Source organism: Tachypleus tridentatus, chromosome 7 (assembly GCF_004210375.1).
Source record: "Tachypleus tridentatus isolate NWPU-2018 chromosome 7, ASM421037v1, whole genome shotgun sequence".
Classification (NCBI taxonomy): domain Eukaryota; kingdom Metazoa; phylum Arthropoda; class Merostomata; order Xiphosura; family Limulidae; genus Tachypleus; species Tachypleus tridentatus.
This window is the reverse complement of record NC_134831.1, coordinates 169413783-169440691: the sequence shown is the minus strand read 5'-3', so window position 1 is coordinate 169440691 and position 26909 is coordinate 169413783. Positions and strand designations below refer to the sequence as shown.

The 26909-nt window shown below is 31.3% G+C and overlaps 1 protein-coding gene across 4 annotated transcripts; it reads right to left on the bottom strand.

Annotated features, from left to right (window-relative positions):
* Nucleotides 1-3321: 3321 nt before the first annotated feature.
* LOC143257195 (CXXC motif containing zinc binding protein) lies at nt 3322-26005 on the bottom strand. 4 transcript variants are annotated; one of them, XM_076515562.1, is made up of 7 exons: nt 25892-25942; nt 22033-22116; nt 16667-16723; nt 14290-14371; nt 10870-10979; nt 8752-8817; nt 3322-3559 (listed from the first exon to the last, which is right to left on the bottom strand). In XM_076515562.1, the coding sequence occupies exons 1-7, from the start codon at nt 25916-25918 to the stop codon at nt 3482-3484; spliced, it is 504 nt and encodes a 167-aa protein (XP_076371677.1). In that variant the 5' UTR covers nt 25919-25942; the 3' UTR covers nt 3322-3481. The 4 variants fall into 4 exon arrangements, with proteins under 4 accessions (XP_076371677.1, XP_076371678.1, XP_076371680.1 ...); XM_076515563.1 differs by lacking the exon at nt 25892-25942 and adding an exon at nt 25492-25561; XM_076515565.1 differs by lacking the exon at nt 25892-25942 and adding an exon at nt 25475-25494.
* Nucleotides 26006-26909: the final 904 nt, after the last annotated feature.

Here is a 26909-nt window from a genome sequence, read left to right as displayed (position 1 = left end):
CACACACTCTTCAAACTTTGCTTTTGTGACCTGGGAGCGTATTACGAAAACATGATGGGAGACTATATTTGGGGGCTGATACGTGAAAGTGATTTACATTACAGTCGCAAATCTTGAAAAACTACTCACTTCTTAAGATTTTTTTATAACTTTTAATATAAATACATGTAAATCTTGATTCATATGTTGTTTTATTCAGACCTTATGTAAATGAAAATGTGCAAATTTTCCCGTTTTTACATAAAAAATAGGTTAATATCTAAATTTCATTATCCAGGTCAAGAAAGCAAAGTTTGAATGGAATAATGGCCATTTTCTGTACTCTTACAACATAAGCAATTAAGAAATAACACATACTATCCAGGAACAAAATTTGTGTTACATAGTGTTATATTTGAGGGTAGGTGGGTAAAAATAGTAATGAGTAATAATATAGATTACAGTATGTGCGCGCCTCACGCTGGGTATTGCTGACGCACAAAATTCATAATATTCCTGAGAGTTTTTGAACACTGCAAATTAAATAAACACAACATAACCATAGAAAACACCCAAGAACTAAATAAAGAAACAAACATAAACAACATTTAAAAAAAGCCTTACTTATACAACTCAAGCCCAAAATAAACCAATACAAAGGAACACCTTTATACCTATATTAATAAATATATCCAACATCTAAGTACGCCCTCTACATTCCTACACTCAATTACACAACCGCCTTCAAACATGTGGTCAGCTATTGGTCAGTTACCTCTTTCTTTGTAAACCTGACGATAACCGAAGGTCAAAACGTTGTTCGCTCCTCTACAGTGCTTTCTCTACCCATATCAGCCGTTTTTACATAAATAGAGCGAATTTTGTTACCTAACTGAAAATATGGATACTCTTCTATTGTACCCCAGTAACTGTTGCTGTTGAACCTAACATTTGATTAATCAGTTATATTAGGTTTTTTTATCATTTTCTATTCATACTAGTGTAGATAGTAAAACAGGGTAAACATATGATTTTATTAAATAAACACAAGCTAAAATCTAGTTTTCTTGTTTCATGGTGTTTTAAGAGTTAACTTGCTTATTTGAACTTAGATCCATTATTTTAAATTCAGGTTACAGATATAATAGCTTATAATATAAAAGAGACTACATACATTCTATTATTAACAATACATATACATCAAAGACAAATTATTCTCACTTCTAATAAAGTTTTACTTCTAAGTAATATATGATTAAACATAAAAACATGACAAACAAGTGATAAAAAAATATCACCGGTTCTTCAACGTTAGGCTTAACAATAACGAATCATAACAATTGTTAGATTAGAGATTCAGGAACATATAGGAGCAACTAATTGTTGCTGGATTAGAACTGATGTCTAAGCTGGAACCTGTATAAGATGGAAATATCAAAATTTTGCAACATTAAGATATTCCTTATAAAACGCCCTCTATATAGCGGATCCTGTGTAATGTGGACAGAAAACTATCTTTCACCTGTCTCATCTATCAACAAGTAGGATTAGAACCTGAGTAAGGTGGAAAAATGTTTTTGATTAAATATTAATTTCTTATTTAATTAATAATTTCTTTCAATATTAATAAATTTTTGTTTGATTAATAATTTAGTTAAACTTCCAAATGGTTGTTTAGTCTTTCTCCCTCCATGTACAACATCAATTCTACAGTCATTAGATAATGGAATTATAGTGTATAAAATTGAAATACAGAACACTGATGCTTCAGCATATTACTGCAAACATAGACGACTGTAAGAGAGCATCTGAAATGACCATGAAAATGAAGTGTTAGATGCAATTGCAATTTTAAGTCATTGAATCAAATACGTAAAAGATGAATGCGTAATAAAGTGCTTTCGAAACTGTGGATTTATTCTTGATAATGGCAGAGATTGTAGAGAAGTTGTTTGTTATGATGATTCTAGTGAAATCCAAACTCTGAGAAGATTGAGGCAGATGATTCTGTGAACGTGGAAAGTTTTGTGAACATTGACAAGAATGTTTTAACAAAAACTGATGAAATTGATTTAAAATCTATAATAGAATCACAAGATGGTAACAGTGTGAGAGATTCAGAAGATAAACAAAATGGAAAAGATAGTGAGGAAATAGAAATTCCTACTTCATTGCAAGTGTTAAGTTATATTAACGCTATTAAATTTTATCCAAAAAATAAAGGGGGAAAATGAACTTAATGAAAAGTCTGTAGAACCGGTGTTCTCTTTTATTTGCATGAGAAAGCCCATTAAAAAAATAAAACAGTTGAAATTTGACACTTTCTTCAAATAAATTTAAGATTTTGTGCACTTATGTATATTTTGTATGGCTGTTTTTGTTTTTATTCTAATAAATATAATATAAACAGTTTAATAAGTTTATTCACAAATATCTTACTTCTCTTGAGTCAAGCAAGTATAATGTTCCACTCAAACATTATATGTACGTAATTAAGGAAATGCATATTCACTATGCCTAAGCCAGAAAACCTGCTTAAGTTGGAAAGTTTACTCAGTCCCATGCAATTCCGCCTTAGACAAGTTTTACTGCATGTAAAAATTGTGCGTTTTGATAACACAATGTTTCAATAACGACTTTTAAGTCATGTTTGTTTAGCAATAAATGTATAACCTAATATCGTTGTTAGTCTATGTACTGAAAGTATAAAATGAAATGTGCTAACATTATTTAGAGTCTCCATTTATTAAACCGGTTTCTGTTTTTTAATTTAAAATGTTGCTGACATAAAAATAGAGCTTAATTCTGAAACAATTTAATTTTAAAACTGAATCAACATTTTTTACTTTTCTGATAAACTTTGTGCACTTGGTTCTATGACTAAGTGATTCCACATAACCTATTTTACTTTAGGTTTATATCAACACTCACTACACTTACAGGGATTCATAGCCCATCTCCCTTGCATTCCCATCATAAAGAGCAGACAGCACTTAAGATACACCATTTGGACAAATGCACTTTGGCTTTTATTACTCCTCTTATTTCAAGAAACCATTGGTGATGTGACATACTAGATTTTAGATATGTTACATGATGTGAAGTAACAGGTACAGTTAACAAGTTAGTGTTTTATAATATACAGCTTTTAATGTTCTTCCTTATTCTTATTCATAATGAGATTATATACAAGAAATCCCAATGGTTCAGAGTTCACAGTGTAGTGAACAATAAATCTTCAAAAGTTTCAACAGATCAAGAACCACAGGATGTTCGGATATTAAAGACTACGAGCATAATTTTTTTTTTAATTTGGGTGTAATCATTTGAAAATACACTAAATGAAGCAATTAAAAATTTATTTCCTAAACACTGTATCACGTTTTGAGACATTTACATAAAGCTTTTACACAACACACTGACAACATTTGAAGCAAAAGCTAAAATCACTTGGTATCGTGATCTTCACGTAAGAAACTTTTGTTTGTTACAACTTTATTCCTCAGACCTTGACAAACTTGTGAGTAAATTCGTAGACACCGACCGATTCTTTGGACTTTTCATCATAATCTGCCCATTCCTGAACAAACGAAAGCAGAACACCTTTCAACAAGGTTCAACGATAGATAAAATCCTTCAAAACCTATAATTATCAATACAGGTAAGTTATATACCCACAAGTTTTGGTTAATTAAAGTTTGTGTTTCTTCTTATAAAACTACTTTCTAGTCCAGCATTTTATGATAATTAACTAAATGTGTACTGGCAGTTCAGTCCTTTGGGTTAACCTCATAAAGAGAATAGAATACCAACTATTATCCCAAATTTACTGAGTGTATCTATGGACAATGTGACAAGGTTTCAGTAAAATGTACAAGTCTTTGTACATTAAAAATTCGGATGATATACATAGGTATTTGTCTTAAAAGATGTCTGAACCAATTCAGTCTCATTGGCATTCTGACAAGTCAGAGTGCAAGGTGATGTTCATATGAAGGACAAAAAAACATTTATCCATCATATAGTTTGTGTATAACATACATATAGCTTCTAGAATATCTGAAACACAAATATCCAGGTTTCTTCAGCATCTCTGTATACTGTTTCTGGTATTCCTCTACCACAAACGGTTGCTAAATCAGCAGTGTAGAGTCAAATAAATAACTGATAACTCTGATATCAGATACAGAATGTCATGTTGAATGGCATTTTGTGTCACTTGTAATTCTACTTCCTCTCATGAACATAGGGTTACTGAAACATTTAGTTATGTTCACATGTACTGAAAACAATTCTACTACTTTCTAATCTTTGCTAACAAAACAGAGTTGGACATCCATACAAAACCTTGAAACTTATTTCTTGAAAGAGATATTTTTCTCTTCTATATAGAAATGATTTTAAAAGACAGTAAAATCAAATGATATCCTAATAAAAGCACAGAACTGACTGAACTTCAGGAACAGGAGAATAAAGTGATTTACAATAAGAAAATAAACACATTTATACCATAAACAAAAGCATATTAGACCATTTAAGTATGTACATCTGTAAATTTTAATGCTTATAATGTGTCTGTGGAATATATAATACAGATTTCAAACATTAAAATGTGTCTGTGGAACATATAATACAGATTTCAAACATTAAAATGTGTCTGTGGAACATATAATACAGATTTCAAACATTAAAATGTGTCTGTGGAACATATAATACAGATTTCAAAGAACTGAAACAATCATTATCCACAGAGATTTTTGATTCACTACATGTAGATACAAGATCTCTGAACACAATGAAGTGGACCTTAGAACAGTTTCTCTACCATAAAGTACCAACAAACATGGCTCACTCTTTTTAAAAACAGTAAGGTAGCATAATGTACAATAAACTTAAACAAGTCTCTTAAAAAAAATGAATGTGACAATATAATGTGTTTTAATCCACAAGCACATGGTTAATCAGTGTACACTTACAGGTCATAAACACAGTTTCCAGAACTAGACAACACCTATCACTCTTCAAATTGGAATTATTTCTTTTAATAATGTTTGATTTATGAGGAAAATCTTTCCTGTCTACTAAATCCTTTCACTCATATTTTTAAAGACATCTGCTAAATTATTTAATGGTTTAAACTAATATTAAATTTCTCAAACCTGTGATTAGTTATCATCCAGAAATAAGAACAAACAAGATTCAGAAATCACCCACATTCACTTCTTTCCTTGTAATTTCAAATCTAGTCTAAGGAAGAATGTATTTATAACACAAAAAGACTAAAAAATATAAATGTCCTCATACAGTCCTAGGATAAAGTGAACACATTACCTACAGGTACAGTAGTATAATATACTGAACACATTACCTACAGGTACAGTAGTATAATATACTGAACACATTACCTACAGGTACAGTAGTATAATATACTGAACACATTACCTATGGGTACAGTAGTATAATATACTGAACACATTACCTACAGGTAGAGTAGTATAATATACTGAACACATTACCTACAGGTACAGTAGTATAATATACTGAACACATTACCTACAGGTACAGTACTATAATATACTGAACACATTACCTACAGGTACAGTACTATAATATACTGAACACATTACCTACAGGTACAGTAGCATAATATACTGAACACATTACCTACAGGTACAGTAACATAATATACTGAACACATTACCTACAGGTAGAGTACTATAATATACTGAACACATTACCTACAGGTACAGTAGTATAATATACTGAACACATTACCTATGGGTATAGTAGTATATAATATACTGAACACATTACCTACAGGTAGAGTACTATAATATACTGAACACATTACCTACAGGTACAGTAGTATAATATACTGAACACATTACCTATGGGTATAGTAGTATAATATACTGAACACATTACCTACAGGTAGAGTACTATAATATACTGAACACATTACCTACAGGTACAGTAGTATAATATACTGAACACATTACCTATGGGTATAGTAGTATAATATACTGAACACATTACCTACAGGTACAGTAGCATAATATACTGAACACATTACCTACAGGTAGAGTACTATAATATACTGAACACATTACCTACAGGTACAGTACTATAATATACTGAACACATTACCTACAGGTAGAGTAGTATAATATACTGAACACATTACCTACAGGTAGAGTACTATAATATACTGAACACATTACCTACAGGTTTTCAGTACTATAATATACTGAACACATTACCTACAGGTACAGTGGTATAATATACTGAACACATTACCTACAGGTAGAGTACTATAATATACTGAACACATTACCTACAGGTACAGTACTATAATATACTGAACACATTACCTACAGGTAGAGTAGTATAATATACTGAACACATTACCTACAGGTACAGTACTATAATATACTGAACACATTACCTACAGGTACAGTACTATAATATACTGAACACATTACCTACAGGTAGAGTACTATAATATACTGAACACATTACCTACAGGTACAGTACTATAATATACTGAACACATTACCTACAGGTACAGTAGCTATAATATACTGAACACATTACCTACAGGTACAGTAGTATAATATACTGAACACATTACCTACAGGTACAGTACTATAATATACTGAACACATTACCTACAGGTACAGTACTATAATATACTGAACACATTACCTACAGGTAGAGTAGTATAATATACTGAACACATTACCTACAGGTACAGTACTATAATATACTGAACACATTACCTACAGGTACAGTAGTATAATATACTGAACACATTACCTACAGGTACAGTAGTATAATATACTGAACACATTACCTACAGGTACAGTACTATAATATACTGAACACATTACCTACAGGTACAGTAGTATAATATACTGAACACATTACCTACAGGTACAGTAGTATAATATACTGAACACATTACCTACAGGTACAGTAGTATAATATACTGAACACATTACCTACAGGTACAGTACTATAATATACTGAACACATTACCTACAGGTAGAGTACTATAATATACTGAACACATTACCTACAGGTACAGTACTATAATATACTGAACACATTACCTACAGGTACAGTACTATAATATACTGAACACATTACCTACAGGTACAGTAGCATAATATACTGAACACATTACCTACAGGTACAGTGGCATAATATACTGAACACATTACCTACAGGTACAGTGGCATAATATACTGAACACATTACCTACAGGTACAGCAGTGGTATAATATACTGAACACATTACCTACAGGTACAGTAGTATAATATACTGAACACATTACCTACAGGTACAGTGGTATAATATACTGAACACATTACCTACAGGTACAGTACCGTATAATATACTGAACACATTACCTACAGGTACAGTGGTATAATATACTGAACACATTACCTACAGGTACAGTAGTATAATATACTGAACACATTACCTACAGGTACAGTACTATAATATACTGAACACATTACCTACAGGTACAGTAGTATAATATACTGAACACATTACCTACAGGTACAGTAGTATAATATACTGAACACATTACCTACAGGTACAGTAGTATAATATACTGAACACATTACCTACAGGTACAGTAGCATAATATACTGAACACATTACCTACAGGTACAGTAGTATAATATACTGAACACATTACCTACAGGTACAGTAGCATAATATACTGAACACATTACCTACAGGTACAGTAGCATAATATACTGAACACATTACCCATGGGTAGAGTAGCATAATATACTGAACACATTACCTACAGGTACAGTAGTATAATATACTGAACACATTACCTACAGGTACAGTAGTATAATATACTGAACACATTACCTACAGGTACAGTAGTATAATATACTGAACACATTACCTACAGGTAGAGTAGTATAATATACTGAACACATTACCTACAGGTACAGTAGTATAATATACTGAACACATTACCTACAGGTACAGTAGTATAATATACTGAACACATTACCTACAGGTACAGTAGTATAATATACTGAACACATTACCTACAGGTAGAGTACTATAATATAATGAACACATTACCTACAGGTACAGTGGTATAATATACTGAACACATTACCTACAGGTAGAGTACTATAATATACTGAACACATTACCTACAGGTACAGTAGTATAATATACTGAACACATTACCTACAGGTACAGTACTATAATATACTGAACACATTACCTACAGGCACAGTAGTATAATATACTGAACACATTACCTACAGGTACAGTAGCATAATATACTGAACATATTACTTCTTTGGATATAATATCAAAAGTAGTAACATGTTCAATATATCCCACAACAGTACAGATAATGTGCTCAATATAGTTTTATAATATACTCCATTTCTTTTCAACTGAGCCAAAGCACACATAGACTATGTGCACTAATCATATCTAGTTTTGAACTGGTGGACTAGAGAGAAGTTAACTAATCAGAGGTTATTTAGACAACTGTTGGATTACTTTACTCAAATAATGGTATTTACCCTCACTCATATAATGCATTAATTGTCTCAAAATCCAGAGTTTTGACAAAGAGGCAGGAACCACAAGTCTTTGGATTCACAGTCCAGCATTCTAACAGTTTGAGTCCAGAATAAAATGAACACATTGCATTTTAAAATTTTTTCACAATTTATGATATTAAATTCTTTACACTGAAAATTATTTGTTACGATACTCACTTTGTCTTTGAGGTTAATTTCTGGAAATGATGTTCCACTTTCTGCACCTTCTGCAATAAATCCCCCCTATAAGAACAAAGGCACACAATATAATACACTCAAGTGAAAAAGTAAACTATTCATTACAAGAAGTGAAAGACAGTCACATTTCCAATGACTCTCCTATATTTTAACATTTACATCTTTAGCATAACATCTTTGAAAACTGTTTTCTTTAAAAACAGAATGTTCTGATGTATGCTACATACATATATTAGTATTAAACTTTATTATCTCAATGTCATGTGACTTCTAGTTAATATCTAAATTACAGAGTTTAACAAGGATATGGCTTATAACACCATTAAAATAGTTTTTGAGAACTTCTGTTTTCCATTCCTTGTTTCCTAGTTTTCATAGTAACTTAAATGTTTATACATTTCTGTGCATAGTGCTAAGTGAATATTTTATAAAAAAATTTAAAATTTGTCTTTTCCTAGTTTCTATGTAACGTGCTCCTGCTTATTATTGCTAATGTCTTAGTGCATAATATTTACAAACATTTACACGGTGATCGTATATATATTAATTACGAAACTTATTACAGTTTATTTTTGAACATTTACACGGTGATCGTATATATATTAATTACGAAACTTATTACAGTTTGTTTTTGAACATTTACACGCTGATTGTATATATATTAATTACGAAACTTATTACAGTTTGTTTTTGAACATTTACACGGTGATCGTATATATATTAATTACGAAACTTATTACAGTTTGTTTTTGAACATTTACACGGTGATCGTATATATATTAATTACGAAACTTATTACAGTTTGTTTTTGAACACTTACACGGTGATTGTATATATATTAATTACGAAACTTATTACAGTTTGTTTTTGAACATTTACACGGTGATTGTATATATATTAATTACGAAACTTATTACAGTTTATTTTTGAACATTTACACGGTGATCGTATATATATTAATTATGAAACTTATTACAGTTTGTTTTTGAACATTTACACGCTGATTGTATATATATTAATTACGAAACTTATTACAGTTTGTTTTTGAACACTTACACGGTGATTGTATATATATTAATTACAAAACTTATTACAGTTTGTTTTGAACATTTACACGGTGATTGTATATATATTAATTATGAAACTTATTACAGTTTGTTTTTGAACATTTACACGGTGATTGTATATATATTAATTACGAAACTTATTACAGTTTGTTTTTGAACATTTACACAATGATCGTATACATATTAATTACGAAACTTATTACAGTTTGTTTTTGAACATTTACACAATGATCGTATATATATTAATTACGAAACTTATTACAGTTTGTTTTTGAACATTTACACAATGATCGTATATATATATTAATTACGAAACTTATTACAGTTTGTTTTTGAACATTTACACGGTGATTGTATATATATTAATTACGAAACTTATTAGTTTGTTTTTGACTTCCACTAGATGAAACTGTTCAAAAGCAAATACAAATTTTTGTAATTTCACAAGTTCATATACAAAAATCAATTTTAAAACAATGTAAGTGTATATATATTTTATCAATTTAGAGACTTTTAGCTTATTAATACTATATCTCTTCCTGAACAGTTTACACTTACTAAGCAGCTGCACTTCAAAAGCTGTTCATTACAAGTTGTTTTTTTTACATAAAATCTACTGATCAAAAACATTGGTTTACTCAGGCAATTTAACACCACAATACTTAACACCTTATAAATAACTGATATTATTATTTCCACTGAGGCTTTACATATTGTAAAGTAGTTGATTTAATGACCTCTGAAACTGAAAACAAACAAGGTCATCAACAGTAGTGTGCAAAACACAATGGTAGAAATGAAATATGAATATTTATTGAAATAATTATCTATTCCATTAAAATGTAATGTTACCAAAAACCACTGATCAATTGTTTTACCAGCTCAGACATTATACATCATAAAATTGCAGAATTGAATAAGTTACTGAATATCATTTACAACAAATACATCATAAAGAGGGGTGATGCACCATGGAGAGGTGTAAAAACAGAAAAAAAAAACAAGAAACTATAAATGAAAAATTACTCACCCGAGGAGAAAAATCTATAGGTTCTAAACCTCGACAGTCAAAAATTATAATCGTCTTAAACTGGTTGCTGTCATCTGCAGTGTAACTTTTAATTGAGTCTTTTAATATTTCTGGAATTGGAAAAAAAGTTTATATCAGTTTCTGTGAATAAATATAAAATTATATGTTTTGCTTTTTAAGTTCACATCTACACAGTGATTTTTTAGTGTTTTGTACACACAGGGTTAAACCCTAACTTTTAGTATTATAAGCCTAACAGCTTACCACCGAGCCACTATATGTGTTAAAATTATGAATGAAGAATTTCTTAAAGTTCACTTATTTGCATGAGATACATTTTCTTTAAAACAAAAAAAAATATATCCAGTGGTAAATATATCAAATTAAAAATGAAGATATTATTTTGGAATAATTCAACATTAAAAAATATTTCCATTCACTGCATAAGCACAGAAGAATTTCTGAACCAACTGATATACTGGAAACAGTATAAACATTGTATATTTCAGCCATTTATTAAAAATAATGCAGCTTATCAAAGAAAATGTTTCTGGACATGAAATCTTAAAAAAACAAATTTTACTCCTTTTTAAAACTTAATTATTAATTTTTAGAATATCATTTGTAGGAGAAAGTAGCTGTTAGAAAATAATTATTGGTCACTTTGTACCTGTTTAATGTGCTTGTTAACCACAATAAACAGTACTTGTTGAGGTAATTAAAGCATATAGATGAATATACAGGAAGACAATCACTATGAGCTTAGAGTTTATACAACATGTCTAAACTTTTATTTAAATTATATTACTAAACAAATATTTTGATTTAGTTTCTTCTCACTAATGGAATGAGTCATATTTTGAAAACTTCTGATGAGTGAGGTGTGGTTTTCACGTTAGATACACACAGATCTTCCACAGTTAAGACTAGTGAGGTGTGGTTTTCACGTTAGATACACACAGATCTTCCACAATTAAGACTAGTGAGGTGTGGTTTTCATGTTAGATACACACAGATCTTCCACAGTTAAGACTAGTGAAGTGTGGTTTTCACATTAGATACAAACAGATCTTCCATAGTTTAGACTAGTGAGGTGTGGTTCTCACGTTAGATACACACAGATCTTCCACAGTTAAGACTAGTGAGGTGTGGTTTTCATGTTAGATACACACAGATCTTCCACAATTAAGACTAGTGAGGTGTGGTTTTCATGTTAGATACACACAGATCTTCCACAGTTAAGACTAGTGAAGTGTGGTTTTCACGTTAGATACAAACAGATCTTCCATAGTTTAGACTAGTGAGGTGTGGTTCTCACGTTAGATACACACAGATCTTCCACAGTTAAGACTAGTGAGGTGTGGTTTTCATGTTAGATACACACAGATCTTCCACAGTTAAGACTAGTGAGGTGTGGTTTTCATGTTAGATACAAACAGATCTTCCATAGTTGAGACTAGTGAGGTGTGGTTTTCATGTTAGATACAAACAGATCTTCCATAGTTTACACTAGTGAGGTGTGGTTTTCATGTTAGATACACACAGATCTTCCACAGTTAAGACTAGTAAGGTGTGGTTTTCACGTTAGATACAAACAGATCTTCCATAGTTTAGACTAGTGAGGTGTGGTTTTCATGTTAGATACACACAGATCTTCCACAGTTAAGACTAGTGAAGTGTGGTTTTCATGTTAGATACAAACAGATCTTCCATAGTTTAGACTAGTGAGGTGTGGTTTGCATGTTAGATACACACAGATCTTCCACAGTTAAGACTAGTGAGGTGTGGTTTTCATGTTAGATACACACAGATCTTCCACAATTAAGACTAGTGAGGTGTGGTTTTCATGTTAAATACACACAGATCTTCCACAGTTAAGACTAGTGAGGTGTGGTTTTCATGTTAGATACAAACAGATCTTGCATAGTTGACACTAGTGAGGTGTGGTTTTCACGTTAGATACACACAGATCTTCCACAATTAAGACTAGTGAGGTGTGGTTTTCATGTTAGATACACACAGATCTTCCATAGTTTAGACTAGTGAGGTGTGGTTTTCATGTTAGATACACACAGATCTTCCATAGTTTAGACTAGTGAGGTGTGGTTTTCATGTTAGATACACACAGATCTTCCATAGTTTAGACTAGTGAGGTGTGATTTTCACGTTAGATACACACAGATCTTCCATAGTTTAGACTAGTGAGGTGTGGTTTTCATGTTAGATACACACAGATCTTCCACAGTTAAGACTAGTGAAGTTTGTTTTTCACGTTAGATACAAACAGATCTTCCATAGTTTAGACTAGTGAGGTGTGGTTTTCACGTTAGATACACACAGATCTTCCATAGTTTAGACTAGTGAGGTGTGGTTTTCACGTTAGATACACACAGATCTTCCACAGTTAAGACTAGTGAAGTGTGGTTTTCATGTTAGATACACACAGATCTTCCACAATTAAGACTAGTGAGGTGTGGTTTTCATGTTAGATACACACAGATCTTCCACAGTTAAGACTAGTGAGGTGTGGTTTTCATGTTAGATACAAACAGATCTTGCATAGTTTAGACTAGTGAGGTGTGGTTTTCATGTTAGATAGACACAGATCTTCCATAGTTTAGACTAGTGAGGTGTGGTTTTCATGTTAGATACACACAGATCTTCCATAGTTTACACTAGTGAGGTGTGGTTTTCATGTTAGATACAAACAGATCTTCCATAGTTTAGACTAGTGAGGTGTGGTTTTCATGTTAGATACACACAGATCTTCCATAGTTTAGACTAGTGAGGTGTGGTTTTCATGTTAGATACACAGATAGATATTCCATAGTTTAGACTAGTGAGAAGATTTCTATTAAAAATAAAAAAATCAGAAGAAATCAGATGGTGTTTAATGATATTTAAAAATAACTTATTAAATAGTAATACATAATTGTAGAGGAAACAGAAGTTAAATAGATCACAATGGTGAAGTTTAATTGCATTATAATAAAAGTTGACACACATGCAATTTTTATTTTGGTATTAGTGTGTTAACTTGAAAATCATTATTTTTGCCTTATTAAAAATTATTTTAAGAGTACAAGGAAGAAAGGTTTCAGTTAATAAATTTGCTTGTTTGGTTTTTAAACTTTGTGAAAGTTACACAAGGGTTACCTGCACTAGCCGTCCCTAACTTAGCAGTGTAAGACAAGAGGAGGAAAGGTGGATAGTCATCACCACCCACTGCAAAATTTTGGGCTACTCTTTTACCAACAAACAGTAAAACTAATCATCACATTATAACACATCCATGGCTGAAATGACAAACATGTTTGGTGTGACAGGGATTCAAACCCACAACCTTCTGATTGTGAGTTAAGTGCCCTAACCACCCAGCCATGTTGGGCCCCTGTTTATAAGATTTTAGGTCTTTCTTACCAATAGAATTTTCTCTTCCACACAGTTTGCATTTACTGACTAGATTAGCTTCACCTCGGCTTCCTTTCATTGGAACCTTCTCCTAAGTATGAAAAAAACAATTACTCCATAAGTCTAGAGTGTACAAGTTATCTAGTTTTTCTTGTAATATCTTAACTTCCAAAACTCGTATTAAGTTCAAAACTTAAATTTATAATGATGATACATTTACTGAATATCAAGTTTATACACAAACATTACATGTAAAAACTTCATTTTCTACTCAACCCTTCACATAAGATTAAAAATGTAATAATAATTCTCAACATTACATTAATTAAAATTATGACCTATACCAGGATTAAAGAGAAACGTTCATTTTTGTTATGTAAGAATGAATATGAATTTATGTATAACAAGAAACATTTCAAACCAAAGTGAGGCAGTACACACTTCTAAGAAACTATAACAACAAAGTGTGTAAAAATCCCCATTGTGTTACCTAGGACTAACAAAATACTTTTGAGTTTGGGTTATTATGAATTGTAATATATATATATATATATAAACTAGTTCAAGACTGGTGTGGTTCTATACATGTGTATATATATGTATAATAAACATTTACTTTTTAATAATGTTTCATGTTTTTCCTTTTTTTTTCAAATTGCTAAATGTGTACTGTCGATGAAGAATATTATCCTTTTATTAATAGGTTAATCTGACACACAAACAAGTATGCATAACTAAATTACTGACTTATAAATTAGCATGACTAATTATTTAAATATTTTATTTTTAACAGTTTCTAATCAGCCTTATTATTTTCAAATGAAGTCAGAATACTAATTTTTCAAAGCAGAGTTTAATTGATAAAAAAATGAAATTACTCAGAACTTTACAGGTTTTTCCTAAGTTTGAAGGAAGAGGACACGGTGTTTCATATGTCACATTCTTGTGTGGTTGTTCCAATTTCATTATATATGTAAACTGAACAACATAACCAGTGTGTGATGTTTTTGTATATTATGAATTAAATCATGTTATTTTACACATGTCAGAAACACAGTTTATCACTTACGTAGACCAAATAACCTGCACAAACACTTTTCATCTCTATCACATTTGCTGTAGTGAGTCTGTTTATGTTTACCCTCGTAATATTGTGGAAGAAGTCAGTGACATGAATATAAAAATGTATGTACTTGCAATGTGTAATGATTGATTTACAAAAGTGAGATAAAACATAAACAGTTGATAAGTTGAAGTCTGGTTTAGATTGGTGCATTTTTCAAGTATGGGGATACTGTGTAAAAAACAATTGTTATACCACTCAATATCCATAAAATAACAACAATCTAACCTTCATACTTACAAAGTTAAACACACACCTTGCATACAGTTACCAAGACAAACATATGCCTTACGTGCAGTTATAGAGACAGCCACCCACCTTACACAGTTACTAAGTCAAACATGCATCTTGCACACAGTTATTAAAACAAACATACACCTTAATAAGACAACTGCACACACTGCATACAGTTACCAAGATAAATATGTCACTTATGTGCAATTACAGAGACAACCAATCACATAAGTCACAAATTAAAAAATACACCTTCATAAGACAACCACACACGCCACATACAGTTACAAAAACAAAGATATGTCTTACAGAAAGTACCCAGGACAACCACAACTTTATATACAGTTACAAAAACAAAGATATGTCTTACAGAAAGTACCCAGGACAACCACAACTTTATGTACAGTTACAAAAACAAAGATATGTCTTACAGAAAGTACCCAGGACAGCCACAACTTTATATACAGTTACAAAAACAAAGATATGTCTTACAGAAAGTACCCAGGACAACCACAACTTTATGTACAGTTACAAAAACAAAGATATGTCTTACAGAAAGTACCCAGGACAGCCACAACTTTATATACAGTTACAAAAACAAAGATATGTCTTACAGAAAGTACCCAGGACAACCACACATGCTACATACAGTTACAAAGACAAACATGAACCTTAAATACACTTAAGGCAGCCACAAACTTTAGATATACTTACTACGGCAACCATACACCTTACATACAGTTACTAAGATGACTGGAAAACTTATATACAGTAATAATAAGTGTAAACACTACACATAATACCCATGAGAATTATTCAGCAAAACTATTTAACAAGCAGTATTACACTGTAGAAACAACAAAAATTAGAACAACAAAATTCTAACAAAAGAGACAAATTTAAAACTTCAAAAATGTGATTTCAAGATTTTTTTTTAAATTATATGTTTATAATGATATATAAAACACACAAAGTACTAAATACGAAGTTCAAAACCATAATAACATGCAAATAATTGTAGTAACTTACCACCATTACCACATACTGCCATTTATCTGATGCTTCTCCGCAGTTCATACACTTTAGCTATGGAAACACAATAACAGGTTAAAGTCACAGACTAATAATATATAAAGAGTACCTATAAGGGAATATTTCCACCCTAACTGTATATAATGAAGGCCAAGTAACTAGCTTAACATCAGTGGTGTTGGTTAAAATACCATTTACAATCAATTACAATTTATTATAATCATACTTTACCAGTTTTGTTTTGTTTTTTGTAAAGGAAGGGTATCCATGCCATAAAAATTATTTTTCTAATAAACAGCATAAATGACCTCCAACATATTGTATCCCAGCTAGCCTGATAGATTCTGATATTTAATATTGTATCCCAGCTAGCCTGATAGACTCTGATATTTAATATTGTATCCCAGCTAGCCTGATAGATTCTGATATTTAATATTGTATCCCAGCTAGCCTGATGGACTCTGATATTTATCAATATACATCACTGGCAGTGAATATGGTGGACAAGTAGTTGAGATACTGTTATATATACTTCTTCTAATAAAAACCTCAAGACATCAAATTAATAAACACAGTATCTCTAGTTACACTAGCTCCAGCACTACTGTCAAATATAACTTACTAAAATCATGCTTTGTTTGTTTAATAAACAAATACAATCACACAATATCAATAATTTACAATTTCATGTTCAAGTAAAAAAAGCAAATTGAAGTTGGTATTTCTCGAGATATTAGATTAACCTTCAAGTCTTCTGAATACAAAGCATACATTTTGTTTTAGTGTAGTCTGCAATTAAGATTGTCATTTGTGGGTTAAAGAAGTACCTCTACATTAATTACTTTTTGTTCTCTAAATGTTCTAGACCTGCAATAATGTGATAGACAGTCATAAATTGCATATCTTAAAAACAAACCTTGCTTAGAAATTTCAAAAAATCCCTTGCAAACCTAACCAGCAGTTGAAAGGATACATGACACCTCTTTCCAAATAAAATATATTTACATGGTGAGACTGAGACTGTTAAAGGTAGAGTCAAAAAAGATAAAATTTCAACAAAGGACGTTTTCAGTGCTATCCATTGAAGCACATAACCTTGCAGCAGTGTTTAGAAAAGTTAAAGAGAGAGACTACTATCACATCCAAATCCAATTATGACTAATAATCTAATTTGCAAAGTGAAAATTGGTACCATTAAACAAAACATAAACACAAACCTGATGTAAATAAATGTTTACAGTTAGGATTTTATAAGTCAGTGGCTTTATTCAAGAGAGAAAGGCTAAAGTAACTTGAATTACAGCAACGCCACCTAGTGCAGCTCCAAGACTTTTTAACCTTTTGTTTGCCATTTTTGTAAGTTATACAACCAAACCATTGCATAAGAAAATCAGGGTAAACATCACAAGGTATAGTTTGAAGGAAGTTGGTCTAAAGGAAGCTTTACTGCAGAGTCGTTGCTAAGTAGCAGGTTAGTAAAATGGTATATAGTTAATAGGAAAAGACAGTGGTCTTCAGTGATAATATGCTAAAAATTTAAACAATTTTAAGAAACAAGGCTATATATATACTTACATCTATGTATAATGCATATTTAAGCACTGACACTCACTCAAAATCATGGCTTTGAAGAAATGAATAACCTGTACAATGGTCAAGCTGTATTATTAACAGGTGACACTTACTCAACCACAGAACAGAAAATAGGCTTTTACAAACACCCATTCTAAAACATAAATTAGAGTTATTAAAGTTTAACTAAAATGTGAGTAAGTTCATTAAACACAACCAGCAGTTCTGAGATCAGTTGACATTGGGACATTCTATCTTTTAGAAGAGTGGTTGAGATGAAAGATACATAAAAGAGAAATGAATTAGAAGCACCCCTGGGATGACACAAAGATCTAGACCTTTTGTTACAAATGACAGACTTTGCAACAAAATAGATATGGCAATGGGTACTCAATTATACACTCAGTGGGTAAATATGTTCACAAAGTGTTCTTTGGTATCTTGCAAACCTTTAATAGGAAGAACACTTCTCAAGATGCACCAAAACAACAGAAGTACCTAGCAAGGCAGAGACTAGCCATATGAGAATGGTTCAGAGGTAAACAGATAAGGACTAAGACACACACACAAAAAAAAACTCACCTCATTGAAACTTTTGAAAAGACTGAAAAACAATTACAAGAGACAAACAGAGCATAGGTGTGAGAGACACTGCAATACCATGCACATGGCATACAATCAAACAGTCTTGGACCACTCATATCCCTACATGAAATTTCCATCCACTCAATATAAGTTAAAAATAGCTAGATAATAAAACTAGAGGGATGTAGAGTTTAACATTGACATGGAAATTTTGTTTGATATATCATCCAATGCATTTGGGTGCTATAGTCACATACATTACACTATGTAACACAAATTTTGTTCCTGGATAGTATGTGTTATTTCTTAATTGCTTATGTTGTAAAAGTACAGGAAATGGCCATTATTCCCTTCAAACTTTGCTTCTGTGACCTAGATAATGAAATTTAGAAATTAACCTATTTTCTATGTAAAAACGGGCAAATTTGCACATTTTAATTTACATAAGGTCTGAATAAAACAACATATGAATCAAGATTTACATGTATTTATACTAAAGTGATACAAAAATGTTTAGAAGTGAGTAGTTTTTTGAGATTTACGACTGTAATGTAAATCACTTTCACGTATCAGCCCCCAAATTTTGTCTCCCATCATGTTTTCGTTATACACTTCCAGGTCACAAAAGCAAAGTTTGAAGAGAAAAATAGGTCTTTTCCATTTACTTTAGGCATAAGCAATTGGGAAATAACACTTTCTGCCCAGGAACAAGAAGTAAAAATTTTGTTATATAGTGGTATCTATCATGTCTTAAGGATGACAATGAGTATTGGAAAAATAGTTCTGAAATTTGTTCTCATTGCATCTCAGTTGAAATGGAGAGAAGGGAGTGAAAAAACGTGAAAAGTTATCCAAGAAGTATTTTGTTATAGCAAGTAAAAAGAACAAAGTATCTGCGTCAAACATGATGGAACGTTTAGGGCTGTGTAATCTCTAAGGCAACAATCTAAGAATGTGCTACACAGATGTATGACACCTACTGAGTAATCTATTATGTGGTTATCCTATAAACACAAGAAACAAGATCACAGATGAAATTATTGAAGATACAGTTACGACAGAAAGTGTTCGTACCCATGTGTCGTGAGTAGTTTTTTCCTCATAACTTAAAAAGTATCATGATTAGGACAATGAAAGTAGAGTGTATTATATTATACTAGCACACATTTACATAAATTTTTTTGTAAACTGAATGACAAATAAACTGTCACCTCCATGTTTAAATATAGGGACGGTGTTCTTTGGAAGATTTCGTTCCCCCTTCTTATGGAAAATATAGTGAACATCATCGTGGCTGAAAAGCTCGATTGTAGTCTCTTCTGATCAAAGAATACTCTTCCAATTGGTAAAGGGTTTATCTGCATGCTTTATTGCATACCTCAATCATTCTTCTAAATGAACGGGCTTTAAATATCGAGTTCTACGAGGACGGCATGCTTTGAACCCAGAAGAGTGCAACATGTTTGTAACTGTAGAGGTGCTTACTTCAACCCTAGTTTCCCTCACCAGTTTCTTTATGCCATTACGTATTAAACGAGGGTTCCTAGTAACTTCTCTGAGAACCTTCCTCTTGGTTCTCTCTGGAATTTTGGTGGGGAGTCCAGAACAAGGGAAGTTAGCAGTTGATCCTGTAAGCTTAAACTTGGCAATTATGCTTTGAACAGTAGATTTCGGCACGTTAAGTTGTGTAGCAATACTGAAAAGAGACACACGAGACTTGTATTTTACAATAATTCGAATTTTTAAATCACTGGACAGTTGTTTCCTGTTCGCCATGATGACCAAACAGATAATGACGAAGATGATGCTAAATTTCCGGAAGTACATTTTTTGCTGGCTAAATTCCAATACTTATGAACCCAGTGTCTGGTTCTGGAATGGTATAATGTAGTTTATTCACCAAATTAAACAAATTTTTTATGGGAATATCAGTTTTTCAGACATTCTGAAATGTATGAACACTTTCTGCTCCTCCTATTTTTGGTTATTTGTTTATAAACAGATTATTTGTCGTTTAATTTACATAAAAATTTATGTAGATGTGTGTTAGTATAATGTTTATAATATATTATACTTCTATTAGCCTAATTGTGATACTTTTTAAGTTATGAGCAAAAAAATCCACTCAGAATGCAGGAGTATGAACACTTTCTGTTGTAACTGTACATGCATTAAGGTTAATTTGGCAGATGAATTAAAAAATTCTCTGTACATGTCTCTTTTCTTGAATACACATGAATTATTTAGAAAGTCCGATATTTAGGACAACTATGTCTTAAAAACAACCTGCCCCAGTGAAACAAAATTTCATCAGGGGAACAGAATGATGGATCTCATTTCTCCATCACAATAGAAGTTAACAACCTTTCTTCTCCTGAGGCAACCCCTTTAGAGCGTTAAGTTGTGGCATTCCAATACAAAAACATGAATGTTTCTGGTAATGCTCTGTGGCTTGTTCTGTACAAAAGCCAAAAAAAGCAAATGGTTTGCAGAGGGAACCATGGTAACCAAACATTTTATTTTCCAATGTCAAACTTCTATTCATTTTTACCTTTTTATCTTAAGTTAAATAAATGTATGTAATTTTTATTTTAGGTTCAGACTAGTTGTTAACCCAGCATGACAAATTTTACCTATATCAGATGTTACTATAAAGATGGATATATCTAACCCAATGTCACTCTCTGTATCATTTTAAATTAAGGCACAATAATGCTCATTGCAGCATTTTTAGTGTGTGTATCATAATTTTACATATTTCCTTCACTACTACTGTGTAAAAGTATTGTAGTGTTTTTTTTGTAATAGACCTAATGAACCTTTAATATTGAAATGTTAGTATAAAATCATTATTTGAAATGTAAATGTAGTTTTTTTCTAATTTTATCAGCTTGATTCATTGAACACATGATGCTCTTAAAACACAAATTAAGCTCCATTGTTCATCTAGTTAAATAACAAGTTACAAAATCTCAATATATTTATTCCTGGATCACTTACTTTTACAATGAGGGAACAGAAAAGGTGTTAAGAAATATCTAGTAATAATGGATTTAAGCCGTTTAGATAAACACTGAACATAATAATTAAAAACATGCAGCTCACAGGCTTAATAAACAGAATAAAGGTTAAATTAACACTGTTAACAATTTAATCTGTAAGCTTTCAAGCAACAGAGTTTTTTTCTAATTCGTATTTCAACAAACCTTGAAGTACCATCGAAAGTCATCTCCATCTGGCCTCAAATTTGTCAGGTTTTCTAAACTGGCTTTGAACTGCAGTCCAATCTTCTATTGCATGAAAAATTGATGAATATTGTTTATAACATAGTTACAGATCATTCTTATCATACACTTGTTGTTTTGTTAGAAATAACAAACTCTAGTGTTAGCAAACAGAATTCAACTATCACATGGCTACAGCTCTAGATTAATTTACATAATTCCATTAAACTCGTGTATTCAACTGCTTATCACACAGGAAGTGATGATACACAGCCCTTTTGTAACATGTTTTTCAGATACCCAAGAAACAGATGCCACACCGAAATGTGTTTAGTAAGTAAATGGTTGAAAACTGAGGAAAGTATGTACTGTGTATAATCTTTCTGCTTTTGGTCTCGATACTAATTTTTCTGTTGTTTTTTTTCTCAACAAAGATAAAAAAGAAATACAGCTTCTGTTTCATCTTTAACTTTGAAAGTTTTATTATTCATACATTTTATAACTCAGGTTCAGGTTTTAAAGTATTTCCAAGGTTTGTCTTAAATTTTGTAAAAGCTACAGAGGGCTATCTGTGCTAGCCGTCCCTAACTTAGAAGGACTAAAGACCAGAGTGAAGCCAACTAGTCATCACCACTCACTGCCAACTCCTGGGCTACTCTTTTACCACTGAATAGTGGGATTGACCATAACATTGTAATGACCCCAAAGCCAAAAGAGGAAATATATTTGGTGGGGTGGGGATTCGAACCCGCTGTTCTCAGATTGTGAGTCAAGCACCCTAACCACCTAGCCGTATCAGGCAGTTTATAAGAATTTATGATGAATGCAGAATACATCTATAATTGTGAACTAAATAGCAGAGCTAAGAAAAATACCAAAGTGAACGTGACACACTATCAATTAACATGCTAACACTACCATATTTGTATGGTTTGAATGCTAGTAAGGTATGATATAATCACAGTAAAGCATCCAGAAACATGTTCGTGTCAATATATAGTTCTTTTAATGCAAGATACAAGTATACAAGAATTCATAAAATCTAATACAGTACCCCAAATCCCTAATTTGAGCCCTGCATCCAGGTCATAAATGGTGCAACTGTGGCAAGCATTCCTTTGCTTAGATTATTTGCTCAGTCAAATAAATCTTGCCTATAACTTTCACCCTTGCATAGTTGATGCACTTTAGAAAGTATATAAAGAGAAGATAAACACAGAACTCGGTGTACTATTAGAAACAAATATAAGTGTCTTGCAATAGCAACTGTATCACAGAACAGTGTTTCATAACCAAAACAACCACAAGGAAAATTAGTGTTGAAAGAAGAAGGAAATGAAAGACTTGAGCACTCATCTCTTCAGTACTTCTATACAAAATAAACAATTCCTCTCTATCTACAGAACAGTAAAGATAAATAAATACCTAGCTTGTTCATTTTGTTCAACTACGGGAAGGAAAAGCTTGTTTTTTGTCAAAACAGATAACTTCAGGAGAGTACAGTTACTTATCCAAGTGTAATGTACTAAAAAGCACTGAAAGAAAATTAGTTTCTAGATAATATGAAATCTGTGAAGATTCAATGACTGCTAACATAATACCTTATTTTCAAAGGAATAAAAAAAGATAAAGTAAAAAATTACAGAACTATTAACTTCTATTGTAATCAGACTGTTTCAACTTAATATAATAAAAATTTAGAAAAATGTATTTTGTTACTAGACAACATACAGCATCATAACCTCAGACATACAAACTGAAAATCATTATAAAGGTTAAACTGGCTGAGAAGGGTTTAATACACAACAGATCCTACACTATTCAACAGTATAATAAAGCCAGGTTGACAAAATGTATGTAGCAAGAGCATAAGGACTCACAACCATCCAAATAAAAGTCGACTGTAAAATGAATTTAGCATCACACATAAAGATTTAGAATAAAATGTGTTGGTCTCGGTAATGATCAATTAAGTTGTATAATAATGCCATGAAATAAACAAGAAAATGCAAAAGACCAAACAGGATGGTTGTGGCTCATAAATGACAGATCATTGGAATCATAAACATGCATGCATTCCTTTGGTATGCTGTGAAAATCCAATAAGAAATCTCAGACCCATGATACAAGAGTATATTTAAGGCAAAACAAGAAGAATAATTACTAAAGAGCAGTGTTTGTGCATCCCTTGAAAAAAACAAACACTGTTGATGTCATTAGTTCACTTTCAGAGCTCAGGGTTATTTTTAAATCAGAATTTTTTCAATAGGGAAAGATTTCATCTGGCGACTTTCATTCTGGTGTTATAGAACATTTAAATTAACTTATGGGTGAGGTTTATGGCCCTAAGAAATAATTTAGTTTTGTGTAAATAAACCAAACATCCCATCATAATTCCTTTAAAAAAAACTGCTACTTTGAAGTGTTTAGTAGAAATCATTATATCTAATGTCTAATGATATTTGTAATTTTTCATGAATATTTACAATCTACATATACACCAAAATAAGGAAAAATAATTTGTCTTCTTACATCATCCATGTAAATAATTACTGTGACAATTTGTTATTGGTTGATTTAGTAGCTCATGAAGTTTTGTCATCTATTTCACCTACCAAAAGTTAGTAAAAATGGCCACAAAAAAGTTTTAAGAATGTATCTAATGTTGGTATGTTCTGATTTTATTATTAAAGTAAAACATTAGTTTTTAGTATTCCATGGTAGATATATTGTCAAAATTATCAAAATATTATCCATCACAGATGTTTAATGTTTGACAACAATAATAACACACAAGACAATTTCAATCATTCAATTTGTATAAATAAAATGTACATTTCATTTTCCTTTTCACTGTGCTAATAACATGTCACACCATCTTACTAATTAACCAGTAAGTTAAGGTTATTTTTTATTTCTTGGCATTTAATCATTATAAACATTATAAAACAGTTGTAGATGTAGTCTAATATTATTAATAATTCTCTTATTAAAACTCACGTTTTAGAAACTGCACTATCAACACCAAACTAATCTGATTCAATACTATACTGGGGTAATAACACTACTATTAGTATTAGCCTTAATCATATAATTATTCCTAGTAGTACTACCAAACAATGAAATAAGTTACACTTACGTTACAATATTATATTTTACAATTAAAACCACACGGTGCACAGTACAACTAATTAGTGTGTTATTACTATTAGTAATATTATTAATACTATTAGTATTCATTACTAAATTTGTGGTATTTTTGTTTTACAAGCGTAAGTCAAAATAAAACGACTGTCAATTTAAGTTATGCTCAGTTTTTCTTTAAAGAGGTGAAACATTATAAGAATTAGAAATGGTGTACTTTAATCTAATAACTAATTCTTTTAAATATTTCATTTCAATAACACCAGTTACTACACTTTACCAAATTTTCATACTCACCACCATATTGTTGCGTCAGACACAATTTTCTAAATATGAAAGCGCTGAGTCTTTTTGAATTATCATTGTATAAAATTTCTAAACATTTATTTTGGTAATAAAATAACGTTATGATAATAATTATATATATATACATATTAATTTTGATTCATAAAAACATGAATAATTTCAACAATCTACTGTTTCATCATCCAATTATTTTCTTCCTGTGTCTTATTTTTGTTGGGGAGATTGAAAAAAATAATTTGTAATTAGAGATGTTCACTAAAATTGCATATGCTTCTTAACATGAAACGCTTTTAGTCATTCTTTCATTAAGTCTTCATTTTGTTCACAATTTGAACTAATGCTTCATCACGCCCTGTAGACACTTTCAGCTAAACCAACATCGGCCCTTTACCTTTGTGTTCAGATAGTGCTCCATCATCCCTTAATCTACAGGTGACCCATCATTAGGCCTTAATCTTTGTTTTCAGTATTGCTTCATCATATCCTTCCATTGGCTATGTTTTCAACTAACGTTTCATAAAATTTCAATCTTAACTATCTTTCAATTAGGCTCCATCATACCGTAATCTTCGTTTTCATTTTGATCTTTATCAAGTCTCGATCTTGACGATCTGAAGAGTAGGTGTTTTTCTAAAAACTCTAAAATTTGTCATCAGTTTTTTATTTTTTAAATAACTTTAAGCTCATGACGATATTAAACACGGTAAAATTATAGTAAATATAATACTTCATCAAGCACTATTCCATACTGCAAGAATCAGACTCATATCTGAGTTTGTACATTGAATTCGCAGTTTTACTAAGTTGGTTTTATTTAAAGTAAAAAAGTGATGTTTGTTCAAAAGTTCTAGTACATGCTTTTAAGTTCTCACGTCAAGTAGGTCACTCCTAAATATTTCTGATCAAAACAACTTAATTTCTACCGAACGTTCCTATTAAATAGTCAAAAGTAGAAATTGGATATTAACTTCTTTTACACCGACGTGTTTTTAAGAATAAGAAAAGTCATCCTAGTTTTGAAAAAATATTTTTCAAATTAGCTGTAGTGCCAGAGTCCCAGACAGAAGTTATGTAAATTCACAGTTAATGATTGGTGGTATTTTATGACGCAAAGCAACTAGACTATCTGCGCCACAATTAATGAAAGGTTAACTTAGGACATGAAAGGTTGCTTCTTCTACATGTAACTGTAAAAACGATAAAAATTCTCATTAGAACTGCAAAGCACAAAATGTGAAACCATAAGTTTGCACGTATCTTTGCATGTGCTCGACAAACCACCATGCCGAATTTGGTGATGTTCTATCAACAGAGGGCGGAATAGCGGTAAAAAACACAAAAATGTCCATAAAACCGCAAAACGCAAAACTGAATATTTGTATGTATCTCTCCATGTACCAAGTGAACCT

Excerpts from the sequence above, each read along its gene's own strand:
- LOC143257195 (XM_076515562.1), bottom strand. The coding sequence starts at position 25,918 with ATGATGGAGCACTATCTGAACACAAAG. Across the intron at positions 10,980-14,289 it reads TGGAAGAGAAAATTCTATTG|AAATATTAAAAGACTCAATT; the intron begins GTAAGAAAGACC and ends TTCCAATTCCAG. Across the intron at positions 3,560-8,751 it reads AAATTAACCTCAAAGACAAA|GAATGGGCAGATTATGATGA; the intron begins GTGAGTATCGTA and ends TCGTTTGTTCAG.